This window comes from Lygodium microphyllum, chromosome 13 (genome assembly GCF_053477565.2).
Source record: "Lygodium microphyllum isolate KBCC chromosome 13, Lygodium_microphyllum_v1.1.10, whole genome shotgun sequence".
NCBI lineage: Eukaryota > Viridiplantae > Streptophyta > Polypodiopsida > Schizaeales > Lygodiaceae > Lygodium > Lygodium microphyllum.
Window position 1 is genome coordinate 25,255,644 of NC_141147.1, and position 13,654 is coordinate 25,269,297.

The 13,654-nt window shown below is 39.7% G+C and overlaps 1 protein-coding gene across 1 annotated transcript; it reads right to left on the reverse strand.

The window, feature by feature from the left end:
* Positions 1-3,735: 3,735 nt before the first annotated feature.
* On the reverse strand, positions 3,736-7,293 carry LOC148026431 (uncharacterized). Its single transcript, XM_087690449.1, has 3 exons — positions 6,936-7,293; positions 5,048-6,454; positions 3,736-4,750 (listed from the first exon to the last, which is right to left on the reverse strand). Exons 1-3 carry the CDS (start codon positions 7,159-7,161, stop codon positions 3,996-3,998), a joined length of 2,388 nt encoding a protein of 795 aa, XP_087546575.1. The 5' UTR covers positions 7,162-7,293; the 3' UTR covers positions 3,736-3,995.
* Between the last annotated feature and the right edge of the window lie 6,361 nt (positions 7,294-13,654).

A 13,654-nucleotide genomic window follows, 5' to 3' on the forward strand; every position in this document is an offset into this window, starting at 1 on the left:
TCTACATTTTAAGATGTTGCTCTTCAAAATGGTTTTATAAGTTTGCAAATATGCTTTCAAGGCCACCACTCTATGAGAGTTTAGTGTAGGCACCATTCATGTTGTTACATCAATGATAATTATGGTACTTCTTGTCGAGGTCTATGCATTGGAAAAATCACATCTATTCCTTCCCTTGCGTTTATTGCAGTGTTTTTAGTGCACTCCGAGGGGAGATGCAAGTGTACATAACTGATGGATGTGTGGTACATCATTCTTATTGGTAAGTACACTATTAGTAACTTTAAACCATTTCTCTTTTCCAAAATTGATCACGCATGCAAACAATATCTCCTAGTAATTATGTCTATCATTGTAGACTATTGAGTAGGAAGCAAGTTGTTAAAGGAAGAAGGCCTAATCCTAGCAAGCAAGGATTACCTTGAATCATAGCAATGGTGTGCATGCGCAAAGGAACCTTAAGATGGCAATTGTATGACTTCATGAGATAGGACCCAATAATTGTTGTAGCTAGCTTATATCAGGCCATGGAGAGAATCGCCAACAACTATTGCAACTACCTTATATCAAGCCATGAAGATACTATAAGAGCCACTTAAGCTTGATGACTAGGAAATGTGACTGGAACTATCTTATTCAATGGCATATTTCTCATATGGCATGTACATCAACAATGTCTCAATAGCAATCATTGATATTGGTCCTTAGTTGGATCTCTTTCTCATCTCTTTGCACCATGCAAATCTCAAAAATGTATTGAACCATGCTATAAGGCAACAACTTCATCGAGCATGCTTTCCCCCTTTGTACATCTCTCTTCAAGCTTCTTCTTTCTCACAAAAAGCTTGGTACCAAGGTACTTGATGAGCTCATCCTGGACAACCTTCTACGCCATGTATACTTAGAGTGTGCTCTTTTCTTGGATTTCTCTTTTAATAAACATTCTTTATTTTTCACATCTTCTTCCTTCTATGCTCATCTTGCCCGCCTTTCTTGTGCTAATACTATGTTTCATGTTGTACCTCTACTTTTACATGCTTGCACTTTGCATCTTCAATGATCATTAGAAGTGTAGGTCCAAAGTCCAAGGTAAGGAATTTGGGTTTCATCTTATAATATTACCTTGTTGCTAACTCACTTGATTGTTGCCAATTTAGTTTGGAAGGTTGTAATGAGTAGGTGTTCCTTCATGTGAATTAGCATATAGGTTAGTGAATTGATTGGAGGGGGACCAAACATCATTGATGAGCACCTACTCTTGGTTAAAGTGGAAGAGTGCAATTACCCCTTATGATTTTGAGGGAAGTGACAATCACATGGGTGCTTGATGGTATGGCTAATTCCATAGTGGCTTTTATTGTCATGTGACCCCTTGGTGCAAGTGGAAGGAAAATTAGGTTTTAGATGGCCTAGGTATCCTCTTGGAGCATAGGCTCGCAAGTGGTTGACATGTTAGTATACTAGCTCTTATGCTTTAGGCTTCACAATCAACAATTATTTATAAGCTCCATGCAAACAGAGCTTGGAATGTCTAAAATATGAGAAACATTTATTGATTTAACAAAGTTTTCTCTTATATCCAAAGGGAATTTCTATAATATTTTTGAGTAATGTAGCTTTCTAGTTATATCCAAAAGTCATTACAGTGATATCATTAATGTAATCAAGTTAGTCTTTTCTAATAATGAGGTTACATCTTCAATTATTGCCAAATAAGAACAATTTCATATTAGGATAGAATAAAAATAAGTATATGATCATTTCCTAAGTTTAAGTACCAACACAAAATCAATAAAACAACTAAAAGTGCCAACTCATCGTTTATGGATGAATATTAGATGAATTGATGGGATTCTATGGCAAGTATATTTCCATGTATGTATGGCTAGTAAAAGAAAATACACATGATTTGATTGGCCAACTTATAATGAGGTTTGTCTCACCTTATGATAGTTTCCTAAAAGAGAAGGTTCATCTATGTTACTAGAATAGTGAGTAATCCAAAATATTTTCAACCTCTTGTGATAGACCTTGCAAGGATGTTATCTAAACCTCCTATCTTGTAAAGCTAAAATTGTTGGTCAATCTAATTACCATATTGATAGTTTTGTGCCATTTCTCTAAATAATATAGTAGTTAAAGAAATATACAAGACATGAACCTTTTCTAAATACCCAAAACAACAAACAAAAAAAGCACAATGCTCTAACACATGCACATGCACCCTCGTTCCTGTAGAAGTTTTTGGTTAACACAACACACACACTCACATTTTTAAAGAATATACCATTACATAAATTAGTTAGTTTTCCTTTTGTATTTGCCTTCACACAAACACACAAATACAATTTAGTAAGTCTTCCTTTTCTATTTGCCTTCACACAAACACACAAATACAAATTTTATGTAATGATATATCCTTTAAAAATATGTGTGTGTGTGTGTGACAAAGTGAGTTAATTTAGTAAATCTATTACATTTGATAGCATTGAATAGACACATTTATGAGGTTATCTTAAGTTTTGCACAAGCATGAAAACGTTCAAGTGTCATTAAAGAAGGAAAATATGCATGCACATGCATATATAATCATCCATATGCAAAGAAATGAAGGATTGAAATCATATGCATGTGTGTCTTGCATTTAAAACTTTTATGCCTTGCAAAGATCAACCTTCTCACCTAAGTTGTACAGTTGCCCATTCATATTGTTCTCTCTTGCAATACATAACATGTGCATGCACAATTTGGATAAATGAAAGTGCATGCAAATGCATGATTATTGAGATATCAAACATAAACCATGCATGAAAATATAAATAGATGGATATGCAAGACTTAAATCGACCAGTTTATATCTCAATAGTTTTGCATGTTTCTTATATTACCATACTAAAATCTTCATATTACCTACTACATCACACTACAATTCTATAGATCCTCAACTTTACATTGCAAAACTATGTTTGGTGCAAACAATGGCTACAATGAAAGCTTATTCCATCATTGCCTATACATGAAATAGTGTGTTCTGGATGAAAAACATGCAAGAGGTGATAGAGACATAAGCTACACTAATAACTCTCCTATGCTTGGCAACATAGGTTGAGGCACAACACACTAGCATAACATGCTTGCAGCAAGTGTTAACTTCTTAGCTTGGTAAACATTATTGTTTTCTAAGACTTTTAAAAAAAATTGTTTGCTTTACTAATATAGAGACACTTATTTCACTTTTTTGGCTTTGTATACATTTATCTAGTAAAATTAAAATACTAGTTTATATCCAAAACTTCCTACATGGTGACTAGAAAAAATTCATACATTTACTAAGAGTCATTTTACTAGTTATAGCTTCATTTCTATGTAGTAACATTAAAAACCTAGTTTCAATATGAGGAAACTTCCTACTTGCTAACTAGGAAAATTTGTTCATTTACTAGATGCAGGTCTTTTTACTATCTAGTCTTGTCTAAAGTTCCTTGGAGAGAGAGAGAGAGAGAGAGAGAGATAGAGATGGTTTGCTATCACAACTAGACTTACAAGTGATGTAGAGTGACTGAAGGTGAATTTAAGCAAAGCTGTGAGGTTAGAAGACTCGTAATGTAAAGCAGTGAGCTAAAAAACTAGGTGTACACCACACTCAAATGTTTGAAACTGGAAAGCTATGAGATTTGCAAACTCTTGTAAAAGACTCTCACAGACTATTGACAATACCCCATTTGGCCAGCTGGTTGGTTTTTGCACTGTTTCAGGATGGTTTATGTACAATGTAGACTAAGCTTTGTGAAAGGTATAAATGAATGGTAGCTTGGCATGTGTGATAAGATATACCAACGAACTAGCCTAAGGGTTTTTCCTGGTACTTGAAAGGGCTCTCTTGTTGGTCAGAATAGCATAGATTAGAATCAATCCAGCATCCCATACTGCATCACAGATTACAGAGATCCCACATTGCTCGACTACAAATCCTGCAGTGCCAATGCCATTCGTTTCTAGCTGCCTGTAGTTGCTGTGAGCTGATTTCCACTGGAAACTGCATTCACTTTAATACTTTTCTCTGGGTTTGACAAATCACTACTTCCTGAGTGCTGTACAAACTCAGTAGGGGACATGTGCTCACCATGGCAGCTACAAATCAAATGGACCCTATTGCCTTCATCGATATACATTACGCCAGTGATGGTCTTTCCTTGTGGACCTGCACCTGTAGTAGACACCCGAGGGAGATCTTTTGCAGGCTTCCCAGCAATTATTGCCGACATCAACTCGACCTTAGAAATTTCATGGAACTTGCTATTTCCTCTGGACCCCCGATTGCTGCTGGTGGGCCTTCCTCGCTCTGCCTCCTCATTGTGTGTCTTTTCATCTTTGCAGCTACCACCTGATTGTGACTCAATTGTACTCGAAGGAGAACTATGGCCTTGAATGTTAGAATTGTAGGAAGATCTACCCAAAACCTGTTTTTCAGTAGGTTCATGTTGTCTAAATTCTAGAGGTAAGTTCACTTGTGCTTGTGTAGCTGCAGATGAGCATCGACTCAGAGGACTAAATGGAGGATCATTGGTCCTCCAGTAATTAGACTGCAAAAGCTCAGATGCTGCAGGCATACTTATCTCCACACATTTCAGAGTGGGCTCTACACACTCCAGCAACTTGCCACTGTTTATCATCTCCACCACTGTCATAACTGGAGGAACAAGCTCCGGCTTTGTATATGTCTCTTCATCCTTGGCAGATATCCCTGCGTCTGCATATGAGACTAGTGAGTCTGGAAGCACATGCAGTAGCTGGAGATAGGTAATGAGATACTATTGATTGCATGCCCTGATGCATAAAGATATTGCACAGATATAGAAAGAAGGAAGTGTAATGGCATCTAAGGAATTGCAAACTTCTGCCAGTAACATAGATGGCTATACTTAATTACCACAAGTGCCCTCCAGCTCCTTCTCATTCTACTTGCATTTTACTTTTCACATGTAATTGCAAATTATGCATGGCATACTGACTGATACAATAGATTCTGAGAAAGTAAGGATTGAACCTGTAGGGTTGCCATGTTGATTGCTATCCTTTGCAGGTGGTTCTTCACTTCTAGACCTGCCATGTTGATTGCTATCTCCTGGATGTGGTTCTGCACCCGGTAACAAAGGAAACAAAGACAGTGACTTCTCTAGCGATGAAATAATTTGGTGTCCGCCTATCAGAGAACCAGACGATGGTGCAGTAGAAGTTTCCCCAGTAGGTACAGGATCCTGCATGAAGCAAGGAGAGCCCCACTGCAAATGGACAGCCCCAGTCATGGCACCTGGGTAGGGAATGGCTGGCCATACTGAAAACTGGGCATACATGCCTGTGGTGTTGGTTGCCATTATGATTGAAGGAGACATGGGATCACATGTTGCACTACCACCAATGCTAGTAACTGTGGATGGGATTTCCTTGCTTGTAGCCTCATGATGTTGCATATTAGGGTTATGTTGCACACTTGTGCTATGTACATCTCGAGTATCACCAATACTTTCACTAGTACTCCTACATTTCAAATGTATATCACTCTCATCTTCATCATTGCAGGCATACTCATCATTGTAGTCAGTCTTAACATCAACATGAAGATGGTTAGACACTTTGTGAGGAATGCTTGGTAAGGCAGTGCTAGCTGGGGTTGTCTGAGTATGGCATGCCCTCTTCTGCCCCCATGATAACATGCTATATTGCTCAACTGCACTCTGATCAGCAGAAACTGTGTCCTCATCATTGCTCTGGACAGCAGCACCTATCATGGACTCTCTCATAAATTTTCTCAATCCATGAGAACTCTCCTCCCCCTGCAGCTTCTTTTCAGAACCGTGAGTAAAAGAGTCAAACAGACGACTATGCACCTTCGCACCCGATGGATGGTTGTCACCTGTTATTTGCTCTACATAACAAGCAAGCTGGGGAGTTTCTTCATTGTTGATCTTGGAGAAGTCCTGTAAACTACCATCCCTGAAACGGGAAGTCTTGTCCAGCTCAAAGGCAACAAAATGTTCGCTTTGCCGGCTTGCTGTATGATCATATATCCTAGCCTTTTTTTGCTTCTCTTCCATCAACGTTCTCCTCCTCTTACGTGCTTCTTGCCTTTTGAAAGCCTGCAGTTCTTTCTTTCTATTCAGTTGCCGAGCCTCACACTGAAACAATGATTGGCCGCTCTCTGAATCCCTCTCTAGAACGCGATCTAGCTGGGTAGCAGAGACCTGGCAAGAGAGATCATTACAGGAACCGAACTGCAGAGGCACGGAGGGTCTCCTTGTGTAAGGAGACAGCCCTTTGTGGGGTTCATTTGCAATCCCAGGCTGGCAATCGTCTCCCACTAGCCTCAATGAGGCTGGTTCGCGAAAGGCATTCTCCTTGCGCTGCAAGCATTGCCATATCTGCTCCGTTGACTGGTTCAGGTGGTCTGCCCAGGCTGCACAAACAGAAAAGTGGTGCTTCAAGGCGTGCATGCAATCATGAAGCGTTGCTGCCATGATCACGATAAGTTTTTTACATTTGTCCATGTGGAAAAAGGGGTTGTTCTCCTTTGGTTTTCCCTATACTGTTCGACATTATGGACATGGGAAAAGGGGCCGTTCTCCTTTGGTTTTCCCTATACTGTTCGACGTTATGAGCTTTCCATATCATAAGCTTGTGCCCGGGAGGCACCCATACCTGGCACCAGTCCCCCCGCCCCAGTCCCCCCCAACTGCACCTGAGTAAGTTGCCATCCCTTCCCCCAATCGCACCTAGCCAGGTATACGATCCATCCCCCCAACCACACCTAGCTAGATGTGCCATCCTGCCCTGGCAGAAGCTCACGATATTGTCGTAAATCACAACGTGCAGGGAATTTGTCTAAAACTTATTGTAGATGATAAAGTTCATCATGATCAGGGAGGGGAAGGAACTACCTGCAGATCTTAGTCGGGCTTTTTGTATTGATGGAGGCCGAGAGGATAAGCCAAGGCTGAGCTCGAGGTCATCGTGAACATGGTCGCGATCATGATCGTCCTGCATGTCGGGGCGCCAGAAAACGAAGCTGTGTGCGTTGATCGGGGGATGATGTTTGGGAGGTGCTGAACCAGCTGCCTCTGGAGAAGCTGCAGTGGTACTTCGTGAGGACAAGAAGTCGAGCATGGTACAGTCGGATTTCCGATGAAGGGCCGATCGAAGGATATTGCAGCCCCTTCTCGCTTCCTTGATCTCCTTCGTCGTGGATTCTCTCAGACGGTTCTCTCGAAATACATAAAACCATGCAATCTCTCTCTCTCTCTCTCTCCCTCCACTTTAATGGTTTGCAAGAAAAGGAGAAAACAATATGCAGCAATGTATCAGCGGCGCTCGCTCTTCTATTTGCTTATTTGGATATTTCCTAATATTTTATTGCTAATTTTTGCAAATCCGTCCCCATGCTCTCGGAGCCGGACAGGCGCTACGGCGCCACGTGGCACGGCTTGCATCCAACACGCTCCCTCCCTGGAGGCCGCGCCACTGCCAGACACGTGGCGACTGCTGCGCAGCCCAGCTCGGCCCGCCCGAACCTTGTAGCTCCCCAAAAGGAACAGAATAAAATCCCTCTCATTTTTGGGTAGGTGAAAGCAGTCGTTCTTGTGGGGCCCGGCGTGACCTTTCCTTCAACTTTAGTCTTTCACATACATCCACGTGTCCTCTTCGAAGGCATTCCAGTTCTTGGCCGCCCAGGTGTCCTCACAACATGCATTTAGTTTGCTTTGCTTACCCTCCCGAGTGCTGGCTCGCGACCATCCGCATCGCGTACTTACTACTCGCGTTCATGTGCTTACCATTCGTACTCACTCCTCTCCCAGATCTCCTACACTTAGAATGCGTTCATGTGCACTAGCAGCTAAGGCGCCCTTCACTCCTCTCCCAGATCTCCTACACTTAGAATGCGTTCATGTGCGCTAGCAACTAAGGCCCCCCTTCACACCCTCCCACGGAAAGAAAAAACAAATGCCCATGCACCTCCCTCCCCCCCAAAGGGCATGCGCGAGACACACACACACACAATCTCTCTCTCTCTCTCACTCTCTCCCCCCTATAATTAGGATGCATCTATTCTTGCCTTCTAAACACCATATGAAAACTAATTTATTTTTGACACATAGTCATGAGATATACACTTATATACCAAAGCAAGTATAGAGTCCTCTCTCTCTCTCTCTCTCTCTCTCTCTCTCTCTACACTATATACACGTACATAGGATAGAGGTGTTAGTAAAGGGTCAACACTTTCCACACATTTCGGCTATGGCAACTTGTCATATGCCACACCTTCCCATGGCAAGTTGAAAGTTTTCTTTGCTACTTTCAAGTGATTATTTATAGCTAATTAGCAACTTTAAATCTTCATCGTTGTTTTCCCCCTCAGTGTGCCCTTAGAAGAAGATCACAACTCAAGGGAGAAGAAGATCACAAAATAAACCAATCATAGCAAAGCAAATCATGTTACCATTGGTGTAAAGGTCCAAAAAGCAAAGACAATTGATTGGGGGTATGTTAATGGCACCTTTACCCTACATACATATACAAAAATCTCTTACGAATAAGATGCAACCTTACAAGTGTTCTTGCCTTTTGCATGACAAGCAAGCACCTCTTCCTTTTTTAATGAATAATTGAAAAATATAAATTTACATACCAAAACGAATGTACAATCAAGTGCTTCTTTGGGAGATGATTTATGCCTTTATGCAATGTAGTTTGTGTGCACACATGTTTTTAGCCTATCCCATGGGGGTCCATTATCCATGCATTATCCCTAGCCACATAACCTAAGTGTCATTTTTCTATGTTGTCACCAATTAAAACTAGTGGATACTTCACCTTTTAAATCAAAGTAGGGAGTCAAAATGCAATAGGGTTTGAAGACCATGTAGCTATAAATTTCCCTTAGATAAAGACCCATACATGAAATCTCTAATATTATTTAAGGAGTGCAAAATGCACTACAAGTTTATTCACAAGATACAAAAACCTAGATCAAGTACCTCTACTCACATATACTTGAGAACTACTATCTAGGTACACCATGTGGTATGCCATCAAACAATCATACATTAATCGATAATCAAATCATTACTCTCTTTAGGTCATAGCTATGGGACAACACAATGATAGTTAAGGTTGCAATTGGGTGTACTTTAGGGTTAGAATAGGATAACAATCAAGGTTTAGATTTGGGGTTAGGAGGGTAATTCTAATGTTAGGGTTATGGGTTATATTAGGATTACAACATATGGTTAAGGATTATAGTCAATGTTAAGGTTACAAAGATAGAATTAAGGCTAGGTTTACATTAGGATTATGGCATATGGCCAAGGTGTAGAGTCAATGTTGGTGTTAATGAGTAAGATTTTGAACTATGATATATATGGTTATGCTTAGGATTAGGATTAGTATTAGCACCACAATTCTAACATAAGGATTAGGTTTAGGGTTAGGATTAGAGCTAGGGTTAAGTTTATGTTTAGTGTTAGGGTCACAATGTAATGTACCTACCTTGATACCTTAGACATTATGTAATACTTAGTAATTGTTGCATATTTTGTTAAACGTCGATCACTTCAAGAGTAGCATTTGGGAGGATCAAAGACCTTTATTGATTTTTTTGAGATATTAGGAGGTACTTCTAATAGAAAATCATGAAGATTGAGTTTTGACATTTTTAAAGTTTCCCAAATACATAAAATGAAGTGATACCATCGTAGAGCTCATCACCACAATCACAAGAGTTCAAATGAATCCAAATTCTAAGTCCTGAATCAAGGGTTATGGTTGTTTTAAGTTCTATCAAAATGTGTAGGAATTTTTATGTGCGAGTATGAAAGGCCTATGTTTTTTCTTTTTTGGGACTCCCAAATTAAAAAAAGCATGGTACTCTAAAATTTAACCAAAATATCTCAAAAAACATTGAAATTAGGTCGCTTTTGCATTCTTCATAGATGATATGAGTTGCAAACGCTAAAAGGAACCTCCTCCCTCTTCCTAGCTAGTATATAAACAGGATGAAAGTACTACATAGGGAGACAACTCTCTTGGACGAGGCACCACTCTATGGGTGCGAGGTTAGGTCTAGACAATGTTGTTTTCATGGAGAGATGTCAAGCGACTACTAAACAATACATCCCCTAACCTAGCTAGGGGTGGGTACATCACACACAACTCCAAGATTAGAGAGGGTCAACATTAGGGTTAAAATTTTGGAGGGTTAGGGTAAGGGAGGGTTAGAATTTGGGTCAAGTGCAGGTTTAGGGTATGAATCATTATGGAGAGTTAGGATTACAAAGCATTAGAGTCAAGATAAGGGTGAACATTAAGGTGAGGTTTGGAATTTAGCATCCGAAAGATTTTAGGAGAAGGTTAGAATTTTTGTTTGGGATTTAGGATTTAGGTTAAGATTAATGTTCAAATAAAATTAGGGTCACCTTGAGTTACAAAAGGGTTAGGTTAGAGTAATGTTGGGTTAGGATTAAGGCTAGGGTTATGGTTATGTAGGGTTATAGTTAAGTTATAAGGTTATGTTATAGAAAGCTACATCCTAAGGGTTAGGTTTATGTCATAGGGTTGCATGGTTGTTCATAGGATTCTTTTTTTCCAAAGAAAAGAATGATTGAATTAATAAATTTACTTGGTACTACAAGATATGAAGGGTTTATTGGCAATAAGTTTGAATGCAAAATGCAAAAAAAAAAAAAACATCATCGCTATATGAAAGCATGGTACAACGACCCATTATTTGTACCTTTTCATAGCACTATAGGACACCACTATGATAGTCCAAATGTAAGTCAAACAAAGGGCTCGAGTCATTATTTCAAGGATGTGTGGAAATATATACATGCTTAAAACTAAAGCATTACTATCACACTTCTTAGTGGGCACTACAATTGGGACGTGGGAGTTTGAGGTGGATTCACAGGGGTGTCTAACATCCCATAGAAAATCACATGTAAACACACACCATGTAGTTGAATATTAAAGGCAACTTCAATACATCTTTATACATGTTAATGAATCTATTTTTTAACACTTACATAAATGTGATTAAATGCAATTGCAATCAAAAATATAAAAACCTTTTCAAATCCACTAGAAATTTTACTTTTTTCTTTTCTCACCCTTTTTAAGACTTTATAACTTTAAATCAAAACTCATAAGTGGAGACAATATGCAAGCCAAGAAAGTAAAGTTTATATTGGTCAATTCAGACACAAACTAAGACAATGTCACCTATAAATTTGAACAAGAAACTTAAATAATTGCAAGCTTCTAAAACTAATATTCAAGTTCTAGTAAACTTTATAATTTAACCATTTACATTTGCATTTCCTTTTATATGGATTCCCAACTAATATTATCTGCTCTTGAATGGTTATCCCCTAACTAGAATGATAATCAGTATGATATTTCTCAATGTAGAGCACAATGTAAGTTCCCTAACAAATATGTCGCCACCATGCATGGCATCAATCAACATGCATATGCTTTGGTTATGTACTAGTGTAAGCACATAGTTATAGAATCTCACTACTTAGGGCAAGGCATGTCTACATGTAGGTTTCCAAACCACACTTTTAAGGCATTACAATCCACTAGAATATTAGCACACATAGATGCAAATGTAGTCCACTCCTATTTTGGAGATTAGGGTTTAGGATTTCACTAAACCCTAAACCATATACACTTAAACCCTAGGTGTGAAGTCTTATGTCTAGCCTAGGCCACCTATCCAAACCCTAGGCTCACATTTCCTTCAAGCACTCCCATTAGATACATAGACCAAAATACACCATCCTTAAGTCCAACTACACTAACCCTAAGATAGATTCATAGCAGACTCACATTTTCTTCAAGCACTCCCCTCAGATACATAGACCAAAGTACACCATCCTTAAGACCAACTACGCTAACCCTAAGATAGATTCATAGTAGGTTCATCTCATAAACCCAACAATAGCAGACTTTCATCACGCATTGATTGAACCACTAGGATCTCATTTTACAATATGAATTAGGCACATACACAACACCACTGAGGAGTAGTGCCATCTCATAGAACCAACACTAGCAGATTTGCATCACACTTTGACTAAACCGCTAGTATCTCATTTTACAACACCAATAGGTGCATACACGACTCAACTATATTTCAGGAGGGCTACAACTAACTAAGTTGCCACAAAGATTGCATTAACAACTACCAAAAACATGTATTGATCAATTACATCTTAGGGAGTATTGAGAGCATGGGACTATGCTAAGAGTGACATCACGTAAACTATGGCTAGAAAAGTTGTGGAAACAATTGAGGGAAGAAATTTACCAATCATAAGATTATTGGTGGAGTCAAATAAGGGGTTGAGGGAATTCCACTTTCAAGAATCATAATATAGGAAGTTATAGTGTATGCAAATCTATTCAAACAAGAGGATAATGAGTATTTCTAGTGAGAGATAGAGTGAAAGGAAATACAGAGTAGGGAAAAGGACACAAAATGGTACTATGTTATTTTAACATCAACACATGCCTAAAAGAAGAAATACTAATTGTGCATCGACACACATACACACAACCCGCCTCTTATCAAGTGCGAAACACAATTGCAAGATTTGAAGACAAGCAAACTTTACATGACTGGGTATCTTGACAAGGTCCTCTTTCTCTATTCCCTTTTAGTTGCCTTATCCCTTCACCTATGTCCATTTAGACTTTACAAATTACACAGCAGGGAGCCTGATGCTCTTATAAAATGAATTACATTGTGCCCCGCACTTTCCTTACAAGAGCCCTTGTAGGTTCTCCCTCATCCTTGAGAGAGCATCCTTCATCCTTGAGAGAACCTCCCTCATCCTTGAGAGAGCGTTGCTGGAATGTTCGGTGCTCTCCTTCATCCTTGTCAATACCTTGCTAGAATCTTTGGTGCTCTTCTTCATCCTTGAGAGCACCTTGTTAGAATATTCAGTGGTCTCCCATGTTTTTTCTCAGCTTTCCTTATCCTCCACTTTTCTTGCTTGGGCAGAATGAGCTTCTTCATTCACTTTTTGACTTGGGCTTCCTCGGTCTTTCTTTGCTTCCTTTTGGCTGCATGAGCCTTGTCCGTGTGACATGTCTTGTAGCACTATAACATTACACCCCTCCTAGATGAGTGCCAATCCTATGGCACTTGTAGGTTTAAATTGAGGGAGATTTGGTGAGTTGATAGGCGGTTGTGTGCGTCGATGATGATGGGGCCTTCAAAGTTGGTGGCTTGCATTGTTTGGAGTTATGTGTAAAGAAAAGAAGGTGCATTGCTTGGGGGGTGTGTCTATATTTCTGTGTGGTGCATTGTGCTTGTGCTAGTGGAATTGGGAGTTGGGTCAAACCATAGGCAAAAATCCTGGGTGTTGTCGCAGTCGAGGTCCCAATTCATGCATAAGGGTGGTGCGGTGAATGTAGTTTAGGGAGAACCGTAGGCGAGGGTGACCTCCCCCGGTATATTATCTTGTCCTTGATGGGCCCTAAGTGTGATGTTGGGAATCAAAATGGGCTAGGGGATTAGGGACGGAGCCAGTCAACCAAATCCACCATGTGTTCCTAACTTGAGGACCCCTAGGTGCAGTGACTTTGGCCT